Source organism: Muscardinus avellanarius (assembly GCF_963383645.1).
Source record: "Muscardinus avellanarius genome assembly, chromosome: 18".
Taxonomy (NCBI): domain Eukaryota; kingdom Metazoa; phylum Chordata; class Mammalia; order Rodentia; family Gliridae; genus Muscardinus; species Muscardinus avellanarius.
In genome coordinates, this window is record NC_137804.1 from 25135141 (window position 1) to 25160552 (window position 25412).

The window sequence follows — 25412 nt, forward strand, 5'->3', positions numbered from 1 at the left end:
GTAAGAAGGGAGGAGGAAGATGTAGAGGGTGGAGGGAATTATATTTAGACGTTTGTGGGAAGGGGTCAACTGATGTGACTGATGAAGCAGAAGGAAAGGCAGAAGGACTCAGTACAACACCACGCAACACTGCCTTCTTCTCCTTTGCTGCGCTGACACGCTTGTGAGAGGTCTCAGTACAAAGCCTGGCATGTTTTTGTGGGCGAATGTGTGAATTACTGAAGTTTTAAAGAGCCTTACTTTTTTGTGCTTCATGCAAAGCTATGCTTAGCACCACTTCCATTTGACTGTTTAGTAAAATACTACCTCAAAATTGCCACACCTGAAGCTGGGTGTGGTGGCACACGCTTGTAATCCTAGCATTTGGGAGGCTGAGATAGGAGGATTGCGGTTTGAAGACAGCCTCAGCTACTTAATGAGGCCCTTTGAAACTCAATGAAACCCTGTTTCAAATAAAATATAAAAAGTAGGACTGGGGGCATAGTTTGGAGGTAGAATGCTCTTGGATTTGATCCCCAATACAGCAAATGAATGAATGAATGAATGAATGAATACATAAATAAAAATAGGACTAGAGGTGTAGCTCGGAGGTAGAATGCCCCTGATTCAATCCCCAGTACTGTAAAAAAAATTAATTGATTAAATAAGTAAAGAAAAGTTTTTATGCTGGAAACTTTCTGGATGGCCATGGGCTTTGGGATTCTCCATGTCCTCACTACCTCTGCCTATTAGACGACAGGAAGAGCGGCTAGTTTCCAGGGTGGAATGAGGTCTGTGGATAGCCACCAGCTGGGACCATCCCTGGGGCCCCCCCGGGATGAATCAACAGCGTTGGGTAGCTTTCCCAAGTCTCAGGGAGGATCCTGCTGTCTTCATTGGCCACGACTTTCCTTCTTGATTCAAACCACATTTCTTCACCACGTATGGTCTCTCACATAGGTTTTTGGAACCCAGTTTTTGTTTATTTATTTATTTATTTGGAGGGGGGAAACTGGGGTTGAACTCAGGGGCATTCTACTTCCGAGCTACACCCTCCCTCCCTATTTCTTATTCTTTATTTTGAAGCAGAGTCTCGCTAAGTTGCAGAAGGCCTCACGAAGTAGCTGAGGCTGGCCTTGAACCTGTGATCCTCCTGTCTCAGCCTCCCAGGTACCAGGCCATCATGCCTGGCTTCAGTTTTTGTTTTAAATGGTTAATATACAAAGCAAAATCAGGCAGGAAGTGAAAAGGCCCACATTTATGTTCTTTCTACTCTTCTTATTTATAGCCAATAGGAGAAAACAGGCTCTAGAAGTTGTTGCTGTTTGCAGGGAGGCATTTCCATACTCAAGGAAGTCATGCATATTCATGTTAGGATTATTACAGTGCAAGCCTGCCTATGACTAATGCCAATTAGCATACAAACATATGAGCCAAATTCTTTGAAAGTTCAATTGCTGAGATCTAGGCTGCTCAGAGAGAGATGGAGGAAGGGAAGTATGGCTTGGGGTAACAAAGAAAAGGAAGAGGATATTCCAAATACATGTTCTACTTCATGTCAAAAAGTTTTAGGAGTCCTAGTGTAGGTCAATACGATTCAACAGGGGAATAAAGTTACCCAAAAAAGCTAATTCAGTCGGGCATGGTGGTGCATGCTTGTAATCCCAGCTTTCAGAAGGCTGAGGCAGGAAGATCGTGGTTCGTGGACAGCCTCGGCTATTTAGTGAGGCCCTCTGCGACTCAGTAAGACCCTGTTTCCAAAAAGTAAAAAAAAATTTAAAAAAATAAAAATAGGGCTGAGGTTGTAGTTTGAAGGTAGAACGTCGCTGGGTTCCATCTCCAGACCCCCCCTCAAAAAAAAAACCCAGCTAATTCAGTCATAGGTTGCTTTAATAAGTATAAAATGTCAAGAATATGGGAGAGAAACTTTTCACTCTGCATTTGTCAAACAACACCTGGAATTCTGAGATCACACTTTAAGAGGGACATTGAAGCTGGGCGTGGTGGTGCATGCTCGTAACCCCAGCACTGGGGATGCTATGATAGGAAGATCACAGTCACAGCAGATTTGTGAGGCTTTCAGCAACATAGTGAGACCCTTATTTTAAAAAAAATAGGGCTAAGGTGAAGCTCAGAGGTAGAATGCCTCCGGGATCAATCCCCAGTACCACAGGGAGAAAAAAAGAGGGTCATTGATCCATCAGAATAGAGGAGAATGAGGAAATATAAACCACAGAATTTGAAGGCAGCTGATTTACTTTCTTAGTGGGAAGATAGTTTTTGGCATCAGTCAGGTTTCAATTTATATCCCATCTTTGCAATTTATTAGTCGTGTGAATTTGTAAGCTATGTAACATTACTTATCTTTATGTTCCTACATGTAAGATAGAGAATAGCCTTTACCTTTTTGGATAGTTAAGAGCATTAAATGAGATCCATGTGTATACAGATATTTTTTTTTCTTTTTTTTTTCTTTTTTTTTTTGCTGGTCTGGGAATTGAACCCAGGGGCATTCTACCTATGAGCTACACCCTTAGCCCTATTTTTCATTCTTTATTTTGAAACAGAGTTTCACCAATTTGCAGAGGGCCTCACAAAGTAGCTGAAGCTGGCTGAGAACCTGTGATCCTCCTGTCTCAGCCTCCCAAGTACTGGGATTACAAGTGTGCACCACCATGCCCGGCTAACATTAACTTTTATTAAAAGGAATATTTGAAGGAACTGGACAGGAATCATTAAGCTTTGGAAGGGTAACATGGAAGAAGACTATGACTCTTCCTATATAACTCCAGAGAATAGAAGTTACAACGATACAACTAACTCAAACTAAGAAATTTATTCCTAAAGCTGGGCATAGTGGTGCATGCTTGTTAACCCAGTTCTTGAGAGGCTGAGATGGAAGATGGCAGGTTCAAGACCAGCCTCAACAATTTAGCAAGGCCCTCAGCAACTTAGTGAGACCCTGTTTCAAACTAGTAGATAAAATAGGGCTGAGAGTGTGGCTCTGAGATAGATCGCCCCTGGGTTTAATCCCAAGTACCACACACACACACACACACACACACACACACACACACACACACACACATTTGTTTCTAAGAATATTAGCTAGCTAACAATAAATGGGACTGCTTCAGAAAGGGATGATGAGCCAGGTGTGGTGGCGCACACTTGTAATCCCCGCACTTGCGAGGCAGAGACAGGAGGATCGTGCAGGTTTGAAGCCAGCCTTGCTGGCTTAAGAGGCCCTGTTTCCAAATAAAAATATAAAAAATAGGTGTCTGGGAGTGTAGCCCAGAGGTAGAAGGGCTTCCAGGAGCTCCAGTACCACAAAGAGAAAGAAAGAAAGAAAGAAAGAAAGAAAGAAAGAAAGAAAGAAAGAAAGAAAGAAAGAAAGAGAGAAAGGGATGATGACTGCCCTCTACTGGACCCCACCCAGGTTTCCATGGACGTAGATTGATATTGTTGAGAATATAAATGAGGTCAAGTACTGAATTAGACCCCTGAGGTCTTTTCCACGTCTACTCTTCTGCTCATTCATTCAGCAGGTATTTATTGACCTCCTGCACCTTGATAGATTCCACCTAAGTGAGTGAAAAGACGTGGACCTTGTTTTTAGTGGCATTGAGCCAGTTATGGTTTTATGGTTCCAGTGGCCATCTTTTTCTTGAAATTCCTTTGGGATTTCCTCTGACCTTTTCTTAACTTTATCTTCTCGACTCTGTCCATTGTTGTTTTTCATCAGTTCTGTCTTACTCACCATCTTTCAGTCTTCTTTCTGAGGTTTCTTTCCCTTTCCCTGGCATGTATTACTCTTCATCATCTTTTAGAACATATCTAGCATTTATAAACTATTAGGTTTGTCTTCCTAAAAACATTTTCTTGCTCAAAAACTTTTTTTTTTTTTTTTTTTTTTTTTTTTTTTTTTGCGGGTCTGGGGATGGAACCCAGAGGCATTCAACCTCCGAGCTACACCCCCTGCCCTATTTTTTTTTTATTTTTTATTTTGAAACAGGGTTTCACTGAGTTGCAAAGGGCCTCACTAAGTAGCTGAGGCTGTCCGTAAACTGCGATCCTCTGGTCTCAGCCTCCCAGATGCTGGGATTACAAGCGTGGGCCACCACGCCCGGCTGCTCAAAAACTTTTGATCACTTCCACTGTCTACAGAATAAAAAGAAGCTCACTGCTTGAGCCTTAGCTAATATCCCAACCATTGTACCGGCCTTTCCTCCACCTTGCCTTGAAGTCCTGGGCAGACTGGGGAGCTCCCGCTCTCCCCCTTTCCCTTTGATCCTTCCCTCGCGTTTTTATATCTCAGAATCTTTGTCAGGAAAACCACATCTCCACTTGACATCTCCCCTTTCACTTAAAGCTTATTGCAAATGCGATGTTCATGTAGCCTTCACAGATACTCCCAGGTGGGGCTGAACTCGCCTCTCCTCTGAACCATCGGCGTGCCCGTACAGCACGTGCTCTTACCTTCTCAGTTTAAAAATGATAAATTCTGCTTTATATGTCATCATCATTATTAGTACTACTATTACTATTTATGGTACTGGGGACTGACCTTGGGCATTTCATCTGAGCTACATCCCCGTTCTTTTTATTTTCATTTTCTTGTTGTTGTTGTTGCTGAGAATCTTGCTTCTTTCCTGAGGCTCCTTGAACTGCGGTCCTCCTGTCTCAGCCTCTCAGTACTGGGACTGCAGGCAGTGCCACCTGGCCTGGCTTGCTGCTGTATATGTGTCGGGAATCCAGCCCGACAGCTGGCGGGGTTTGGCGAGATGATGAGTACCGACGACTCAAACACAAACCCACGAGCCGGGAGTCAAGTCAAGCGAGATCTCATTTATTTCTCTCCAAACAATCCTATATATAGCACCAAGCCACGAGGGGAATTCCCATGAGAAATAGCCTAGCCTATCCGGGATAAAGATCACTAGCACGTAGTTTACAGCCAATTCCAGACCAGTACATGAGCCATGCATGTGTGCAGAAAGCTCCTTTAAAGGTAGAAAGGGCCGGGCGTGGTGGCGCACGCTTGTAATCCCCACGCTTGGGAGGCAGAGACAGGAGGATCGCGCAGGTTCGAAGCCAGCCGCGCGCGCTGGCTTAGGAGACCCTGTTTCCAAATATAAAATGTAAAAAGAGGTCTGGGAGTGTAGCCCGGAGGTAGAAGGGCTTCCAGGAACCCCAGTACCACCAAAAAAAAAAAAAAAAAGGTAGAAAGGGAAAAACCGCTCAGTCTCCCCACCCATAATGAATGGGGAAACCACGCCTTCGTAGCTTCCTCCAGGCGCCATCTTTAGCCCATTTTCTGCTGAATCACTTTACTTAAAGTTTTGCCTTAGGCTGCAGGCCGCTCAGGCCGAGGGAGGCTGCATCTCCTTAGGCGCTGTATGGACACACCCCATCATATATGTATAGTACCTAGTACAGTGACTTGCATAATGTGGGCATTCAATGAATATTTGTTAATAGACGAATGGATTATATGATATGATGATACAACTTGATTTAAAGAGAAAATGGTGTTTATGAACGATAAAAATCTATAAATAGGTTTGAAGTTAAAACTATGTATTGGGTCCCTACTGTGTGCTATTATAATAATACTATTAGTTATTATAATAGTATAATAATTTTATTATAATAATACTATTGTCTGTATGAGGAATAATGACAATGAATAAGAATCTACCACATATATCAAATGATTGCTATGAAGCAATGTAAATGAAGATAAAAGAGATAGTGAAAGAGGTTCCTCCGGTTGAGGTTCCTCTCAACTGACTCAATGCCACTAAAAACAAGGTCCACGTCTTTTCACTCACTTAGGTGGAATCTATCAAGGTGCAGGAGGTCAATAAATACCTGCTGAATGAATGAGCAGAAGAGTAGACGTGGAAAAGATCTCAGGGGTCTAATTCAGTACTTGACCTCATTTATGGATATTCTCAACAATATCAATCTACGTCCATAGAAACCTGGGTGGGGTCCGGTAGAGGGATGGCAGTCATCATCCAGTCATCCAGTGAGATGCATTTGAAAAGAGATGATGCCCTTTGTACCAAGATTAATTTTTGAATTGTCAGTAATTTATAATTGAAAAAACATGATTTTATTTTTAGCCTTACCATTTTACATTATAGTTGAATAACTTATTTTTATTTATTTATTTTTCCAGGTCTGGGGATGGAACCCAGGGGCATTTGACCTCCGATCTACACCCCCTGCCCTATTTTTTATTTTCTATTTTGAAACAGGGTCTCACTGAGTTGCGGAGGGCCTCATGAGGTAGCTGAGGCTGTCCTCGAACCATGATCCTCCTGTCTCAGCCTCCTAAATGCTGGAATTACAAGGGTGCGCCACCACGCCTGGCATACTTCAATAATTTAAAATTCAAGATCTCACTGATAATGGTTTTAAGATTTGTTTCTCATAGAAAATTCAGTCAAATGAAGAGCTCTTGAATCTCCTCTTGTGTGTGTGTGTGTGTGTGTGTGTGTGTGTGTGTGTGTGTGTGTGGTACAGGGGATGGAACCCAGGGGCATTCTACCTCTGAGCTACACCCCCTGCCCTATTTTTTATACTTTATTTTGAAACAGGGTCTCACTGAGTTGTGGAGAACTTCACTAAGTAGCTGAGGCTGTCCGTGAACTGCCATCCTCCGGTCTCAGCCTCCCAAATGCTGGGATTACAAGCGTGCACCACCACGTCTGGCTGAATCTCCTCTTTCTATAGTTGAAAAAGGTTCAACTTGAATGTTTTAATAATTTATGCTAATGTTATGTTCTAGAGTCATATATTTTCTAATTGTAATTTTCAGAACTGATGGAGCTAAAAGAAATCTAGAGAGAACACTGCAAAAAAGAATACCTTCATTACCAGAGCCTGACTATCCTTCAACTGTAAGTTATATTTTCACTTTAAAAAATGTATCCTTGCTGGGTGTGGTAGAGCATGCTTGTAGTCTCAGCACTTAGGAGGCTGACAGGAGGATCGCACAGGTTCGCGGCCAGCCTCAGCTACATAGTGAGGCTCTCAGCAATTAGTGAGACCCTCTTTCCAAAAAAAGTATAAAATAGGTCTGGGAGTATAGCCCAGAGGTAGGAAGACCCTAGGTTCCACCCCTCAGTAATACAAATAAAATAAAATAATGTATCCTTGCCGGGCATGGTGGCGCATGCTTGTAATCCCAGTATTTGGGAGGCTGAGACAGGAGGATCAGGGTTCACAGCCAGCCTTAGCTACTTAATGAGGCCCTTTGCAACTCAGTGAGACCCTGTTTCAAATAAAGAAAAAAAAAATAGGGCTGAGAGTGTAGCTCCGCGGTAGAATGCCCTTGAGTTCCATCCCCAGTACTGCAAAAAAAAAAAAAAAAAGTATCCTTGTACCATTTTAATTACATTTATTTATCTATTTATTTATTTATTTTGCAGTACTGGAGATAGAACCCAGGGCACTCTACCTCTGAGCTATACCTCCAGCCCTATTTTTTATTCCTTACTTTGAAACAGGGTCTCACTGAGTTGCAAAGGGCATTACTAAATAGCTGAGGCTCAAACCCCAATCCTCCTGTCTCAGCCTCCTGAATGCTGGGATTATAATTGTGCACCGCCACGCCTGGCCCATTTTAATTCTTAAGTAAATCTTTTTTTGTGTGTGTGGTACTGGGATGAATCTCAGGGGCTTTTTACCTCCAGGCTATACCCGCAGACCTATTTTTTATATTTTATTTGGAAACAGGGTCTCACTAAGTTGCTGAGAGCCTCACTAAGTAGCTGAGGCTGGCTTCGAACCTATGTGATCCCCCTATCTCAGCCTCCCACGCACTGGGACTACAAACGTGCGCCACCATGCCGGCTCTTTTTTTTTTTTTTTTTTTTTAGGTACTGGGGGTGGAACCACCCAGGGGCACTCTACCACTGAGCCACACCCTCAGCCCTATTTTTTATTCTTTATTTGAAACAGGGTCTCACTGAGTTGCAAAGGGCCTCATTAAGTAGCTAAGGTTGGCCGCGAACCCCGATCCTCCTTTCTCAGCCTTCCAAGCGTGGGGATTTTAAGTGTGTACCACCATGCCTGGCATATGCCAGCTCTTTTTTTTTTTTTTTTTTTGGTGGTGGTACTGGGGTTCCTGGAAGCCCTTCTACCACCGGGCTACACTCCCAGACCGATTTTATATTTTTTAATTTGGAAACAGGGTCTCTTAAACCAGCGAGGCTGGCTTCGAACCAGCGCGATCCTCCTGTCTCCGCCTCCCAAGCGCGGGGATTACAAGCGTGCGCCACCACGCCCGGCTGCCAGCTCTTAAATAAATCTTTTTTGTTTGTTTGTTTTTGTGGTACTGGGGGTGGAACTGAGGGGCTTTTCTATCTCTGGGCTATACTCCCAGACCTACGTTATCTTTTATTTGGAAACAGGGTCCCCGTAAATTGCTGAGAGCCTCACTAAGTAGCCTCCATAAGTAGTAATCTTAATATAACTAAGTAAATTTATAAGCTAAGTAAATCTTAATATAACTCTTTTTAAAAGAATATACTAGCCAGGTGTGGTGGCGCATGCTTGTACTCCCAGCATTTGGGAGGCTGAGACTGGAGGATCACGGTTTGCAGACGGCCTCAGCTACTTAGTGAGGCCCTCTGCAACTCAGTGAGAGCAGGTTTCAAAATAAAGAATAAAAAAATAGGGCCGGGGCTGTAGCTCAGAAGTTGAATGCCCCTGGGTTCCATACCCAGACCCACCAAAAAAAAAAAAAAAAAAAAAAAAAAATATATATATATATATATATATATATATATATACTATTTTTGATTTTTTGAAAATTTAAAATTTCCTTGATTTAATTATGTCTTGTTTGTTTTGACAGATGACCAGCGAAATTAAGAAAAGAGGTGTAAGTTCAATTTTTTATATTACTTGTTTTTGAAAATGTTTAAAGAAATTATTACAAAGTCTTTTCTTCTAAGACCACCTGCTAAATCCCACCCTAGGAAAAAAAATTTAGAAACTAAGATTTTTGCTTTTTCATGGACAATATGAGGTGTTTTTTTCTTTTTTTGCAGCAGTGAGTATTGAACCCAAGGGCATTTTACCTTAAAGCTATGCTCCCAGGCCTATTTCACTTGGAAACAGGGTCAGAGGAAAACTGTTTCAACAGGAAACAGTTGCAGAGGGCCTCAGTAGGCTGATGAGCCGGGCAGCAAACCTATGATCCTCCTGTCTCAGCTTCCCAACTACTGGAATTGCAAGCATGGGCCACCATGCCTGGCACAATAGGAGTTTTATTTTATTATTTTATTTTTTGTGGTACTAGGGATGGAACCCAGGGACATTCTACCTCCAGGGTACACTTCCAGACTTATTTTATATTTTATTTGGAAACAAGGTCTCACTAAGTTGCGGAGGGCCTCACTAAGTAGCTGAGGCTGGCTTTGAACCGCAGGATCCTCCTGTCTCAGCCTCCCAAGTACTGGGATTACAAACGTGCACCACCACGCCCCACTCACAATAGAAAATTAAAAAGCTATATTTTTGTTGAAATTCTCTATTTGAGGATTAGTTGTGTATATATTTTAGTTCTTATTCTAAACAATTGAAAACTATCTAAAGTTGCAATTATAAAGGAAATATATCTCCCTTTTAAAATTAGGGCAGTATTGTTTGTACTAATATTGATATAATGATGGTTATTTATCCACTCGACAAATACTGATTGAGAATGTGTTATATGCTACTATGCACTAGGTGCTAGAGATTGGGAAAAAGAGAAAGAAAGAAAAAAACACAGCCTGCATGGGTGACAATACGGGACTACGATGTGACTGAAAGTGAGATGATAACATGTAGGAAATTGTGCGGCATATTTTCAGATGGAGAGATAGGCTAAGTTCTTTAAGTTTTTCTTTGGGGGATTGTTCTAAGGATGAACTCAAGGGCATTCTGTTCCCAAGCCACACTTCAGCCTTATTATTCATTCATTCATTCATTCATTCATTCATTCAATCAATCATTTATTTTGTGGTACTGGGGATGGAATCCAGGGGCCTTCTACCTCTGGGCTATACTCCCAGACCTTTTTTTTTTTTTTTTTTTTGGTGGTACTGGGGGTGGAACCCAGAGGCTTTCTACCTCTGGGCTATACTCCCAAACCTTTTTTATATTTTATTTGGAAACAGGGTCTCACTAAGTTGCCCAGAGCCTCAGTAGCTGAGGCTGGCTTCAAACCTGTGCGATACTCCTGTCTCAGCCTCCCAAGCACTGGGATTACAAGCATGCACCATCACACCTGGCTCTTATTTTATATTTTATTTGGAAACAGGGTTTCACTAAGTTGTTGAGGCTGGCTTTGAACCTTCTAACCTATGCAATTCTCCTGCCTCACCCTCCCAAGTACTAGGAATACAGGCATGCTCCACCACGCCTGGCTATTCATTTATGTTTTTTAATTTAATTTATTATTATTATTATTATTATTATTAATTTATTTGGTGGTACTGGGGTTTCTGGAAATCCTTCTACCTCCAGGCTATACTCCAAGACCTATTTTTACATTTTTATTTGGAAACAGTGTCTCTTAAGCCAGCAAGGCTGGCTTAGCACCTGTGTGATCCTCCTGTCTCCGCCTCCCAAGCGCGGGGATTACAAGCGTGTGCCACCACACCCAGCAATATCTGGGATTATAGGTACATGCCCCCATGCCCAGCCAGGAATATTTTTATTCTGAAAAAATATTGTCTCAGAAAGACTGAGGTCAGGAAGCTGGGCATGGTGGCACACGCTTGTAATCCCTGCATTCGAGAGGCTGAGACGGGAAGAACCACGTTTGCAGACAGCCTCAACTACTTAGTGAGGCCCTTTGCAACTCAGTGAGACCCTGTTTCAAAATAAAAAATAAAAAATAGGGCTAGGGGTGTAGCTCGGAGGTAGAATGCCCCTGGTTCCATCCCCAGTACCGCAAATAAATAAATAAATAAATAAATAAATAAGTAAATAAAAGAAAGACTGTGGTCAGGAGTTACATTGAAATATTATACCATACAGAACATCTAATTTTCTTTCATATTATGTTCTCAGTTCAACTATATTTATATGAAGCGGTGTGTAGAAAGTAGTCCTATAGTACCTATTCAGCAAGGATGGCTGGATAACATGTTAATGCTGATACCTGAGCCTCTAAAGGAAGGAAAAGAAAGGGAAGAACTGCTTGAAAGTCTCATAAACGAGGTGTCAAGTGACTTTGAAAACAGCATGAAGAGATATTTGGGTAAGGAGTGTTTAACGCACGCTTAGCTTGTTTGCCTTCTACCCTGATGTTGAATCAAAACTAGAAGTAAGATGAATAGTGAACACTGTATCTATATGTTTGCAGTACTGGGGATGGAACCCAGAGGCATTGTACCTCTGAGCTACACCCCCAGCCCTATATTTTAGTCTTTTTTATTTTTTGAAACAGGGTCTCACTGAGTTGCAAAGGGCCTCACTAAGTAGCTGAGGCTGTCAGTGAACCGTGATCCTCTGGTCTCAGCCTTCCACAGCGTGCGCCACCATGCCTGGCTTCGTTAAATATATTTCTCAGATAAGATTTTTGATTAAATTTTTATTCTGCGTTTATTGTTTAGTCAAAAATCTTTGTAACTTAGCCAGACATAGTGGCGCATGCTTGTAATCCCAGTATTTGAGTGCCTGAGACAGAAGGATTGCATGTTCAAAGCCAGCCTAGGCAGCTTAGTGAGGCTTGCAGCAACTTAGTGAGACCCTGTTTTGAAATAAAATGTAAAATAGGTCTGGGGGTAAGCTGGAGTTAGAAGTCACCAGTAAAACACACACACACATACACACACACACACACACACACACGCACACACATTGTAATTTAAGGGTATTTGTAATTTTTGTGTTTATTAGCTAAGACTTGTAGTTTTTTACTTCTTTTTTTTTTTTTTACTTTGCCTTTCTGGTTTTAACTATTAAATTGATAGTATTTCCAGATAGTTTTAATATATTTTGAGAAAGTTTTTGGGCACTTAACCTTCATAATTTTTATTGGAATAATTTTTATTTTTTAATGGACAAAAATTATTTACCATGCATAACATATATGTTGAAATATGTATACATTGTGTAATGGCGAAATCGAGCTAATTAACATATGCGTTACCTCACTTTTTTTGTATGTAGTGAGAATCCTTAAGATTTACTCTCAGCAGTTTTTAGGAATACAATACACTGTTTTCACTATAGTCGCCATATTGTACAGTAGAGCTCTTGAATTAATTCCTCCTATCTAACTGGAATTTTGTATCCCTGGACTAACATCTTCCCTCTCAGTCCTGGTAATCACCATGGAAATACATTTTCTTAAGAGGTCATGCCAGTGACCTTTGAGTATGTAGAATGCAAAGAATTGAGAATTAAGAGTTTTTCTGTAGGCCAGGCATGGTGGCGCACACTTGTAATCCCAGCATTCGGGAGGCCGACCAGAGGATGGTGGTTCTTGGACAGCCTCAGCTACTTAGTGAAGCCCTTTGCAACTCAGTGAGACCTGTTTTTTTAAAGAAAGACTGAGCCCTCACGCTGGGGCCGCAGGAAACAATAGAGGCCACGCTCACAGCCTCCCCGCCCCTCCCGCAAAGTACGACCCCGGGATCCGAGACTAGCCCGCCGCCATGGCCGACAAGCAGCCTTTGACGACGCAGAGGAAGAACGTGTGATCAACAAGGAGGACAAAGTATGGAAAAAGAACACCCCTTTCCTGTATGATTTGGTGATGACCCATGCTCTGGAATGGCCCAGCCTAACTGCACAGTGGCTCCCAGATGTAACCAGACCAGACAGGAAAGATTTTTAGCATCATCGACTTGTCCTGGGGACACACAGTCGGATGAACAGCACCACCTGTGACGGCCAGCGTACAGCTCCCTAATGGTGCTCAGATCGACGCGTCACACTACGACAGTGAGAAAGGAGGATTTGGAGGCTTTGGCTCGGTTAGTGGGAAAATTGAAATAGAAATCAAGATCAACCATGAAGGAGAAGTAAACTGGCCCACTGTATGCCCCAGAACCCTTGCATCATTGCAACAAAGACTCCATCAAGTGACATGCTTGTTTTTGATTATACAAAACATCCTTCTAAACCAGGCCCTTCTGGAGAGTGCAACCCAGACGTGCGTCTCCGTGGACATCAGAAGGAAGGCTATGGGCTTTCTTGGCACCCAAATCTCAGTGGGCACTTACTTAGTGCTTCAGATGACCACACCATCTGCCTATGGGACACCAGTGCCATTCCAAAGGAAGGAAAAGTGGTCGGTGCAAAGACCGTCTTTACAGGACATACAGCAGCAGTAGAAGATGTTTCCTGGCATCTGCTCCATGAGTCTCTGTTGGGGTCAGTTGCTGATGATCAGAAACTTATGATTTGGGATACTCGTTCAAACAATACTTCCAAGCCAGGCCATTCAGTTGATGCTCACACTGTGGAAGTGAGCTGCCTCTCTTTCAATCCTTATAGTGAATTCATTCTTGCTACAGGATCCGCTGACAAGACTGTTGCCTTATGGGATCTGAGCAATCTGAAACTTAAGTTGCATTCCTTTGAATCACATAAGGATGAAATATTCCAGGTTCAGTGGTCGCCTCACAGTGAGAATATTTTGTACTGATCATAGACTCAGTGTCTGGGATTTAAATAAAATTGGAGAGGAACAGTCCCTGGAAGATGCAGAAGATGGCCCACCAGAATTGTTGTTTATTCATGGTGGTCACACTGCCAAAATATCCAATTTCTCCTGGAATCCCAATGAACCTTGGGTGATTGTGTATCAGAAGATAATATCATGCAAGTATGGCAGATGGCAGAGAACATTTATAATGATGAAGATCCTGAAGGAAGCGTGGATACATAAGGACAAGGATCCTAAATATGTCTGACCTTGTGATTTTAGACTCCCCTTTTTTCCCTCTCAACCCTGAGATTGATTTAACACTGGTTTTGAGACACAGACTTTGTTCAGTGATCCCTCTATTACAAGTACCACCGACAATGCTATTAACCCAAACAGTGGGTGTTTTCTAAATATTAACTTGGGTACTTGATTCAACAAAGCCAGACTTATATTTAAATTTTCTTCAGGAATTTTGTAGTAAAAAAAACCCAGGACTAAAGTAGCTACAGAAAGGGGAATATTATGTGTGGTTATTTTTCTTCTCAAGCTATATCCCCAAGTTTTTCAGACTCATTTAAGTAAAGGCTATATTGTGTAAGGAATAGAGCCAGGTGAGGTGGGTGTCTGAGCCATGAAGTATAAATACTGCAAGATGTCATTTTTATTCAGGAATTAGGGGAGACTCGAGTCAATATAGATTCCTAAAATTAGGAATATAGATTTCTAGATTCCTAAAATATAGATTCTAAAATTGTCACATCTGACTTTCTGTCTCTTGGTTTCTTCAATTAAGTCAAAACTACATGTACCTCCTTCCACATATATTTTTGCTTGTTAGTGTATTTCTTGCTGTTTTCATATTATTGATTTCCTATCTGTGAAATGGTTTTTGTTGTGTTTTTTTTTAAACTTGGGACCACCAAGTTGTAAAGATGTATGTTTTTACCTGAGAGTTGTACCACAGGTGGACTGTCATGTTGAGAAGGGTGAATTGATAGCTTGTATTTGTTTTAAAAATTAAATTAATCCTTGATAAGAGTTGCAATTCTTTTAGGAGTTAGTCCTTGACCACTAGGTTTGTTTGATACTATCTCCATTTTGGGTAACCTGTTTCACCAGCAGGCCTGTTACTCTCCAGGACTGTGTAAGTGCTTATAATGCAATAAATAGCTTTTCTACATTAAAAAAAGACTAAAAAAAATAGGGCTGGGAGTGTAGCTCAGTGGTACAGTGCCACTGGGTTCCATCCCTGGGACTACCAAAAAAAAAAAAAAAAAGGTTTCAGCTACTTAGTGAGACCCTCTGCAACTCAGTGAGACCTGGTTTCAAAATAAAGAGTAAAAAATAGGGCGGGGGTGTAGCTTGGAGGTCGAATGCCCCTGGGTTCCATCCCAACACCCGCAAAAACAAAAAAGTTTTCTGTATCTGAATCCACTTCCAAAGTATGACAAAAATAGTATTAAGAGCTTGATTTTGTTTCAAATAAAGGAGTTCTTTTATACTCATTTTAATGCACAGTAAACTATACTATTAATATCAGAAGTTAGTTTTTTAATATGAATAGGTCTTAGAAGAACTTTCCAAGAGTGTTAATACATGCGTGTATTTTAGTTCAGAGTGTGCTTGTGAGACCACCCGTTCAGTGGCTTGAAGATGAAGGAGGCCCTTTACCTGAATCCCCTGTGTGAGTACATTATTTTAGAAGCAGTATTTCATCTAGTTTTTGATATAGCTTGATAATGAACTGATCTTACATTCAAGTCTACAACTGTGAAGCTCAAATATATTTTGAAACACTTGTAAAGACCCCAAAGGCATCTTCTACACTAAGCTTACCTAGTTGTGCTCATACATCCAGGAGGAGCTTTATGGAAGTGTAGCCCATCTGACCTTGAGGGAGTGCTGATGTATGCCATACAGGTTTGCCCACCCTTTCTCTAATCCTAAAGACTATATTTTTTCATGTCTAGCTTTGATCATGGAACCAAAGCACAGTATAAGTTAACAGGACGCTTCAGGCCTGCCTGGCCCCTCACTGTACTTTATCAACACATTATGTCTCTTCTCTCTGAAGATAATGCACTTTTGAGATTTTAGTGTGTTTTTATTAAATGTGTTTCTTCTAAGGCTCCCATTGCTGACCATCACTTCTTCTCAATCCACAGTTTACTTGATTTAATACTAATTCATGCTATAAACATTATTTCTTAAAATTTAGAGAATGTTGTTTTAATCATGTTTAATATGGTATTTTGCTTTTCCAGAGGACTAGATTATTCTAATCCTTGGCATTCTAGCTATGTACAAGCAAGAAATCAAATATTAGCTAATCTGCACATTGTTCATCCAACTATGAAAATGTTATTGGACCTTGGCTATACAACATTTGCTAATACAATTTTACTGGACGTGTCGGGTATCAGGTAAAATCCTGCATTTATTAGCTAATATTTAAAATTTGAATGTTTCCCTGCTTGACATGTATTTTTGACTGTATAATTTTAAAAACAGTCGCCGGGCGTGGTGGCGCACGCTTGTAATCCCCACGCTTGGGTGGCAGAGACAGGTGGATCGCGCTGGTTCGGAGCCAGCCTCTCTGGCTTAAGAGACCCTGTTTCCACATAAAAAAGTAAAAAAATAGGTCTGGGAGTGTAGCCCGTGGGAGTGTATCCCAGAGGTAGAAGGGCTTCCAGGAACCCCAGTACCACCAAAAAACAAAAACAAACAAACAAAAAAAAACCCTGTCTCATGAATCTTCAAAACATGTCTTTTTATTTTTGAAATTTAAAAATTTATCTTGTTTCAACAACTCTGTATCAAGGTCAGTATCTGTAATTTGTCTCCACACGTTTTTATTTTCCTCATAAATAGAGCTAAAGGTCCAATTGACTGTGAGTCACTGAAAACGGACCTGTCGATTCAAGCTAAAAAGGCAGAAGAGAAAATAATGAACACATGGTATCCAAAGGTTATCAGTATCTTTACCAAGAAGGAAGCCCTGGAAGGCATTAAGCCTGAAAAGTTGGACCCATTTTACAGCTGTGTTTCCACACTTATGTCAAATCAGGTAAATATATTTTATATGCCTTAAATGATAATGTTGTTAAAATCAGTTTAGCATTTTATTAATTAATTTATTCATTTATTTTCTTCTTTATTTTGAAACGGGGCCTAAGTTGCAGAGGGCCTCACTAAATAGCTGAGGCTGGCTGCAAATCTGCCATCCTCCTGTCTCAGTCTCCCAAGTGCTAGGATTATAAGCATGTGCTACCATTGCCAGGTTTAGTTCAGTATTTTATTTTATTTAATTAATAGATTTATTTTTGTGGTACTGGGGATGGAACCCAGGGGCTTTCTACCTCTGGGCTACACTCCCAGACCTATTTTATATTTTATTTGGAAACTGGGTTTCATTAAGTTGCTGAGAGCCTCACTAAGTAGCTGAGGCTGGCCGCAAACTGTGATCCTCCTGTCTAGTCTCCCAAGCACTGGGATTATAAGCGTTCACCACTATGCCCGGCTTTTTTTTTTTTTTTCCTTCTTATTTTGAAACAGGGTCTTGCTAGGTTGCTGATAACTTCTTTAAGTTGCTGAGGCTGGCCTTGAACCTGGGAGTCTCATGTCTCATCCTCCCAAGTACTGGGATTACAAATGTGCACTGCTGCATTCAGCTAAGAAAAAATATTATAATTTTGTATTAGTAAATTTATCAGAAAAATATTTACTTTCTGAACAATCTAAAATGATAAAAGCCTGGGGTGCAGCTCAGTGGTAGAGTGCTTGCCTCATATGTGTGAGGCTCTAGGGTTGATCCCAAGCACCATAAAAAATATAATCAAAGTAAGAAAATAAGTAAATAAAATGAGAGGAAAGTCTACAAGTATGTGTTAATATTATGCGTGATTGCTTGGTTCATGTTTAAAGGCTATAAGCTAATTATCTATAGTTTTATTGGGGTATAAAAGGGCTGTCCTAGTAAATATATTTTTGAATTTATCTTTAAAATAATTTTATTGGTGCATTGTAATTATACATCGTAGTGAGATTCTTAATTCTTTGGGAAAGAGACCCAGGAGTGATATAGCCACATAATATGGTGGTTCCGTTCCTAGTATTTGGAAGAACCTCCGTACTGATCTTCATGGGAGTTTTACTATTTACATTCCTGTCAACAGTGTATAAGAGTTCCTATTTTGAGCCAGGAGTGGTGGCACACACTGGTAATTCCAGTACTCGGAAGGCTGAAACTTGCAGATTTCCAGGCCAGCCTCAGCAATGTAGCAAGACTCTCTGCAACCTAACAAGACCCTGTTTCAAAACAAAAAAATAAGAAGGGCTGTTGCTCCGAAGTAGAATGTATCTGAGTACCACAAACAAGAAAAAAGAAAAAAAAAAAAAAAGAGTTCCTACTTTCCTGCATCCCATTAGCATTTCTTCTTGTTTATATTCGTGCTGATTGCCATTCTAACTGGAGTTACATGGAATCTCAGTGTAGTTTTGATTTGCATTTCCCTGATTGCTAAGGATATTGAAAGTTTTTCATATATTTGTTGGCAATTTGTATTTCTTCTTTTGAGAAATGTCTGTTCAGTTGCCCATTTTTTATTTTTTATTTTTTTGTGTGCTTTTTGAGTTTTGTAAGTATTCCAGATAGTGTCATCTGCTGAGAGGAGTTGCCGACAATGATTTTCTCCCGTCTAGAGGCTCTTTTCAGACTCTTGGTTGTTTTATTTCTGAATTTATTAAATTAGAAGTTGATTGATTCTCATTTTGTTCTCAGGAAATATTCAAAATGTTATTGATCATCTTTACATGACAGAATATTTTTGTGCAGTTGTATTATTTATGGGCTCATAATTTTTCACTTTTGTAGACACAATTCTAGAAAACATACCTTTAATAAAAACTTCCTCTTTTGATAAATATTTCTTATAAACCCATGAATTTTTACCTTTAAAAGGGAAATATATATTTAATATCAATATGTAACACTAATATACATGATTTCTACCTTTATTCTAAGAGGACTATAATTTGGTAAGAAAAAAATGAGGAACTCAGCCGGGCATGGTGGCGCACGCTTGTAATCCCCGCGCTTGGGAGGCGGAGACTGGAGGATCGCGCAGGTTCGAAGCCAGCCGCGCTGGCTTAAGAGACCCTGTTTCCAAATTTTAAAAGTATGAAAATAGGTCTGGGAGTGTAGCCCGGAGGTAGAAGGGGTTCCAGGAATCCCAGTACCACCACCAAAAAAAAAAAAAAAAAAAAAAGAGTTCCTCTTTTTTTTTTTTTTATCACTGAGGATTGAACTCAGGGGCATTCTACCTCTAAGCTATACCCCCAGCCCTATTTTAATTCTTGCTTTTGAAACAGGGTCTCACTGAGTTGTGGAGGGCCTCACTAAGTAGCTGAGGCTGGCCACGACAGGATCCTCCTGTCTCAGCCTCCCAAGTACAAGCGTACTGCAGTGACCAGCGTGTGCCGCCACGCCTGGCCTGGAGGAAGGAACGTCTTGAAGATCATTCTGAGTCTGCCTGCTGGTCTAAATTCTCAACGATTGCTTCTGCATAAGGATGTGTTTTTCATACCCATAATCATAGTGCGCGCATTTCTAAGTTCCAGCAGCTTCTTCTTCACTTAGTGATATGCTGGAAATCTGGCTCTGTGGCATATATATATTCTCACTATGGCAGATTTCAGGTTTCTTAGTGTTTAGCAACTGGCTTCCAAAATTCTTGAATATTTACCAGCTGGGTCTGGTGACAACAGGTCTTAGCTGTAGTGTGCAACACTCCAGGTACATGGCACTCTTACACCCGAAGATGAAAATCTTCAGGTGCCTGGCTTTCTTTATCTTCAGCCTCATCATGTTGTTTGATCTTCTGGAATGCTTACGTGCTATGGACACACTAAAGAATGTGGAACATTCTGTATTGCCATTTTTAGATTGCAGATATTATATTTTAAAAGTTTTCTTAAAACCGGGTGTGGTGGTGCATGCTTGTAATCCCCACATTTGGGAGGCTGAGACTGGAGGATCGCAGTTCGCGGACAGCCTCACCTACTTAGTGAGGCCCTCTGCAACTCAGTGAGACCCTGTTTCAAAATAAAGAATAAAAAATTGGGCAGGGGGTGTAGCTTGGAGGTCAAATGCCTCTGGGTTCCATCCCCAGACCCGCAAAAAAAAAAAAAAAAAAAAAAAAAAGTTTTCTTAAGCTGGGTGGTGGTGCATGCTTGCAATCCCAGTACCTGGGAGGTTGAGACAGGAGGATCAGGTTCAAAGCTAGCCTCAGAAACTTAGCAAGTTCCTCTGTAACTTAGTAAGTTCAGTCCCCAGTACCAAAAAAAAAAAGTGTATCTTGCATCTTGTAGCTGGTTGTGGTAGCACATACCTGAACTACTAGTGCTGGGGAGGCTGAGACAGAAAGATCACAGATTCCGTGGATATCCTCAGCATTTTAGCAAGGCCCTCAGCAACTTAGGGCCTTTTTTTAAAAAATAAAAATAAAAATAGGGCTGGAGGTGTTGCTCAGAGGTAGAATGTCCATGTGTTTAATCCCTAGTACCATACACACATACAAACTAAATTGCTGAGAGCTTCACTAAGTAGCTGAGGCGGGCTTCGAACCCGTGCGACCCTCCTGTCTCAGCCTCCCAAGCTCTGGGATCACAAGCGTGAGCCACTATGCACAGCTTATACAAAGTGTATTATTTTGCATATATTATTCCATTTATTATTTTAAACTATCTATTTACTCTTGTGGTGCTAGAGACTGAACCGAAGGTTATTCTACCTGTGAGCGGTATCCCTAGCCTTTTTATTTTTTGTTTTGAAATAGGGTCTAGCAAGGTTGCTGAGAGCCTTGCTGTGTTGCTGAGGCTGTCCTTGGATCTTCGTTTCTCCCGTCTTAGCCTCACAAGGACCGGGATTACAGGCATGCACCATTGTGCCTGGCTCAGATTGTTTATTAAGAATATTTTGAGTCGGGCATGGTGGCGCACGCCTGTAATCCCCGCGCTTGGGAGGCTGAGACAGGAGGATCGCACAGGTTCGAAGCCAGCCTCAGCTACTTAGTGAGGCTCTCAGCAACTTAGTGAGACCCTGTTTCCAAATAAAATATAAAATAGGTCTGGGAGTATAGCCCGGAGGTAGAAAGCCCCTGGGTTCCATCCCCAGTACCACCAAAAAAAAAAAAAAAAAAAAAAAGAATATTTTGTGCTGAATGATGATAAATTCAAGATTAAATGATTGATAGATTTAATTATACACAATCGCTGAGTGTGATTTTATTTAAATGTTGAATTCATATTTTCTAAGTTAATAGTAATTTCTGATATCATGCAGCTAAAGGATCTCTTAAGGAGAACTGTAGAAGGATTTGTAAAACTCTTTGACTCAGAAGATCAACAAAAGCTGCCAATATTTAAGATGGAGTTGACATTTGATGATGATAAGATGGAATTTTACCCTACCTTTCAAGATCTGGAAGATATTGTTTTGAGCTTAGTGGAGCGAATCGCCGAAGGTCTGCAGGTATTACATTATTCTTACCTATCAGGTTTCTTTACGTAGTTCTACCTCAGAATTTTAAATTATTTGATTTGAATCCCCATGAGTTTGTTATATATACAAAATGTTACAACTCTTTGTTTTATTTTCTTCCCCCAAGTTATTTTAAGTTAGGAAATGCTTTCTGTTTGAAAACGTCTCCTGGTTGAAGATGATAACATTTCTCCTCCTCCTCCTCCTCCTCCTCCTCCTCCTCCTCCTCCTCCTCCTCCTCCTCCTCCTCTTCTTCTTCTTCTTCTTCTTCTCTCCCTCCCTCCCCCCTCCCTCCTTCCTCCCTCCCTCCCTCCCTCCCTCCCTCCCTCCCTCCCTCCCTCCCTCTCTGTCTCTGTCTTTCTCTCATATTAGGGGCTGAACTCAGAGGCATTCTATTTCTAAGCTATATCCCCAGCCTTTAAAAAAAGTTTTTTTTTTTTTGCAGTAATGGGGGGTGGAACCCAGGGCATTCTAACTCCCAGTTACACCCCCCAGCCCTACTTTCTTTTTTGAAACAGGGTATCACTGAGTTGCAAAGGGCCTCATTAAGTAGCTGAGGCTGTCCTCAGACAGCAGTCCTCCTGTCTCAGCCTCCCAAATGCTGGGATTACAAGTATGTGCCACCACACCCAGCTGCCCCAGCCCTTTTTAATTTTTTATTCTGAAACAGTCTGGCTCAGTTGCTGAGACTGACCTCAAACCTGTCTCAGCCTCCCAAATACTGGGATTGCAGGCATGTGCAACCATATCCAGCGTGTGTGAGTTTTTCTTATAGTGAGCTGGTGTTTTTGTGCATGTCTGATCTCACCTACTGAGTTGTGAGCTGCCTCTTCCTCCTCATCTTCCTTCCCCTCTTTTTTGTACTAGGGATTGACCCCAGGGTTATTCTTCCTATGTACACCCCCAGACCTATTTTATTTTTATTTTGAAGCAGAGGTTGTTCTACTTCTGAGGTACACCTTCCACCCTATTTTATTTTTTATTTTGACGCTCACTAGGTGTTTGAGGATCTTAGGAAGTCGGTGAGGCTGCTCTCGAACCTATGAACCTCATGCCCTGTGATATGGGACTATAGGCATGCACCACCACACTCTGCTGAGTTGTGAGCTTCTTAAGCACAAGTTCTAGAGCTGGGCGTGGTGGTGCACACTTGTAATCCCAGAACTTGGGAGGCTGAGACAGGAGGATTGCAAGTTTGAAGTCAGCCTCAGAAGCTTAGCGAGGCTCTCAGCAACTTAGTGAGGCCCTGTTTCCAAATAAAATATAAAAAAGGTCTGGAGGTGTAGCACCGAGGTAGAAGGCCCCTGCGTTCCACCCCCAGTATCACAAAATAAAATAAAAAAGAACAAGATCTAACTTACATTTGTTCTTTCTAGAGCTTTCTAGTGTAATTGCTTTGACATTACAGTTAATAAATACTTGTTGGATAATAGAAAAATAACACAACTTAAGTGTTTTGTTGGACTATGAATTATACTTATTCTTTTGCAACGAGTTATCTTTCCTTGGACCACGTAAATCTGAAAAGATTGTTTAAAAATATAGCATAAGAGCCAGGCGTGGTGGCGCACGCTTGTCATCCCAGCATTCGGGAGGCTGAGACCGGAGGATCGCAGTTCGCGGACAGCCTCAGCTACTTAGTGAGGCCCTCTGCAACTCAGTGAGACCCTGTTTCAAAATAAAGAATAAAAAATAGGGCAGGGGCTGTAGCTCGGAGGTCGAATGCCCCTGGGTTCCATCCCCAGACCTGCGGGGGGTAAAATAGCATAATATCTCCATATAGACCTGTTGACAGTTATATATTTATTACATACATTTTTATTTGTATTTCTATTAGAATGTCCAAACAGTCCCCTCTTGGCTATCAGGAACGTCAGCACCTGTGAATCTTGACACGGAGCTTCCCGAGCATGTGCTGCACTGGGCTGTGAGTACACTAAAGAGAGCAATACACCAGAACTTAGAAGGTGCGCGAAGACACTATGAGACGTACGGTACGTACGAACTATTTCATATTCATGTGTGTTTATAATTTTATTTTAAATTAGGATTTGGTCAGATATTTGGTTTTCTGGGGCTATGATGAAGGAGTGGGAAGAGCCAGGAATAAATATGGATGTGGCTTTTGACAGAAACAAGGATCAAACCCAAGAAATTTGAATTTTGTTGCCTGGCTCAGAGGATGAATGTTAACTGGAGCAGGGTGAGAAAGTCAGAGGGTAGAAAGACTAGGTGTCGAGACAAGGGAAGTTAAGTCAAGGATTAAATGACGGTTACAGCGGGGGTAGTAGTGCACTCCTATAACCCAGGGCTTGGGAGGCTGAGGCAGTGGGGTTGCAGGTTCGAGGACAGCCTCAGTAAATAGAGAGACGATCAGCAGCCTAGCGAGACCCTGTTTCCAAATAAAAAATAAAAATCAGCCTGGGGATATGGCTTGAAGGTAGAATGCCTCTGGGCTCAATTCCCAGCCCCATAAAATGAAATGAAATGAAATAAAATAAAGTGAAAGTAACATCTGATAATAGTGTTGAAGCCTGCAATTCAATTTTAATGGTCTGTAGTCTCCTCGAGTGTGTGAGGTTAGGATGGGTAATTGCTATTTGGCACTATGTTAAACAAAATCTATTAACTGAATGATCTGTAACTCTTAAGTTATTTAAAAAACCTGGGATACTCTACCACTTTTTTTTTTTTTTTGTGGTACTGGGGTTCCTGGAAGCCCTTCCACCTCCGGGCTACACTCCCAGACCTATTTTTACATTTTCATTTTGGAAACAGGGTCTCCTAAGCCAGCGCGCGCGGCTGGCTTCGAACCTGCGCGATTCTCCTGTCTCTGCCTCCCAAGCGCGGGGATTACAAGCGTGCGCCACCACGCCCGGCTCTACCACCTTTTTTTAAAAAAAATATTTACATTGGTTTGCTTTATAAACCTCTTTTATATTATCTATTCCTGTAAAAATGTATGTTCATACATTTATGTATCCATGTACGTTTCTAGTGTATTAGTAATAATATTTAAGTAAGCTACCCTATTCTATGACCATATAAAAAAGCACTTTACCTAGCTGGGTGTGGTGGCATATGCCTGTGATCCCAGTACTTGGGAGGCTGAGATGGAAGTGTCACAGGTTCAAGGACAGCTTCAGCAATGTAGCAAGACTCTGCAACCTAGAAAGACTCTGTTTCGAAACAAAAAGTGAAAAGGTCTGGAGCTGGGCATGAGGGCGTACACTTGTAATTTCCGAGACAGGAGGATTGAAGGTTTGAAGCCAGCATCAGCAATTTAGTGAGGCTCTCAGCAACTTAGTGAGATCTGGTTTCCAAATAATAAAATAAAAAGGGCTGGGAATGTAACTCAGAAGTAGAATGCCCCTTGGTTTAATCCTCAATATTTAAAAATGTTATTAACATTTTAATTAAATTATTAACTTTCAGTTGAAAATTATAATTGGCTCCTTGATGGGACTGCAGTTGAAATGATACAGAATTTTCAGGCTGAAGATCATACTTTTGACGAATATACAGAGGTAAGTGTTAATTCCGTTTTTTTTAACCTCTCTCCCTCCCTCTCCCTCTCCCTCCCCTCCCCCTTCCCCTCCCCTCCCCCCCCTCTCTTTCTCTTTCTCTCTCTCTTCTGGGGATTGAACCCCAGGGGCATTTTACCTCTGAGCTACCACCCCCAGTGTGTGTTTTCTTTTTTTAAAAACATGGTCTTGTAGCTGAGTCTGGTGGTACATACCTGATCCCAGTACTTGGGAGGCTGAAATAGATGGATTGCAGGTCTGAAGCTAGCTCTGGCAATTAGCAAGGCTCTCAGCAACTTCGTGAGAGCCTGTTTCCAAATAAAAAACAAATAAATAAGAAGCTGGGCATGGTGGAGCACGCTTGTAATCCCAGTACTTGGGAGACTGAGACAAGAGGATCACGGTTTGCAGACAGCCTCAGCTACTTAGGGAGGCCTTCTGGAACTTAGTGAGACCTTATTTCAAAATAAAGAATAAAAAATAGGGCTGGGGGTGTAGCTTGGAATTTAAATGCCCAGTACTGAAAAAAAAAAAAAAGGGCTGGAGTGTAGCTCAATGATAGAATGCCTGTGGGTTCATCCCCAGGACCACAAAAACAAACAAAAAACAAAAAACGTAGTCTCATTAAGTTGCTGAGGCTGGCTTTGAACCTGTGATCATTCTGTCTCAGCCTCCCAAGTACTGGGATTACAGGTGTTTG

General features: G+C 41.4%; 1 protein-coding gene and 1 pseudogene across 2 annotated transcripts in view; both read left to right on the forward strand.

Annotated features, from left to right (window-relative positions):
* DNAH12 (dynein axonemal heavy chain 12) overlaps nt 1–25412 on the forward strand; it is a gene marked incomplete at both ends in the record, with an annotated part of 212727 nt that overhangs the window by 4692 nt on the left and 182623 nt on the right. The window contains 9 exons of the mRNA XM_080715991.1: nt 6809–6890; nt 8852–8878; nt 11059–11248; nt 15260–15332; nt 15913–16071; nt 16520–16715; nt 20991–21179; nt 23026–23182; nt 24624–24715. Of these exons, the coding sequence (XP_080572117.1) occupies nt 6809–6890; nt 8852–8878; nt 11059–11248; nt 15260–15332; nt 15913–16071; nt 16520–16715; nt 20991–21179; nt 23026–23182; nt 24624–24715 (1165 nt within the window). The remainder of the gene's footprint in view (nt 1–6808; nt 6891–8851; nt 8879–11058; nt 11249–15259; nt 15333–15912; nt 16072–16519; nt 16716–20990; nt 21180–23025; nt 23183–24623; nt 24716–25412) is intronic.
* LOC308276864 (histone-binding protein RBBP4-like) lies at nt 12651–13903 on the forward strand (annotated as a pseudogene). Its single transcript has one exon. The product of its transcript is annotated as a histone-binding protein RBBP4-like (transcript).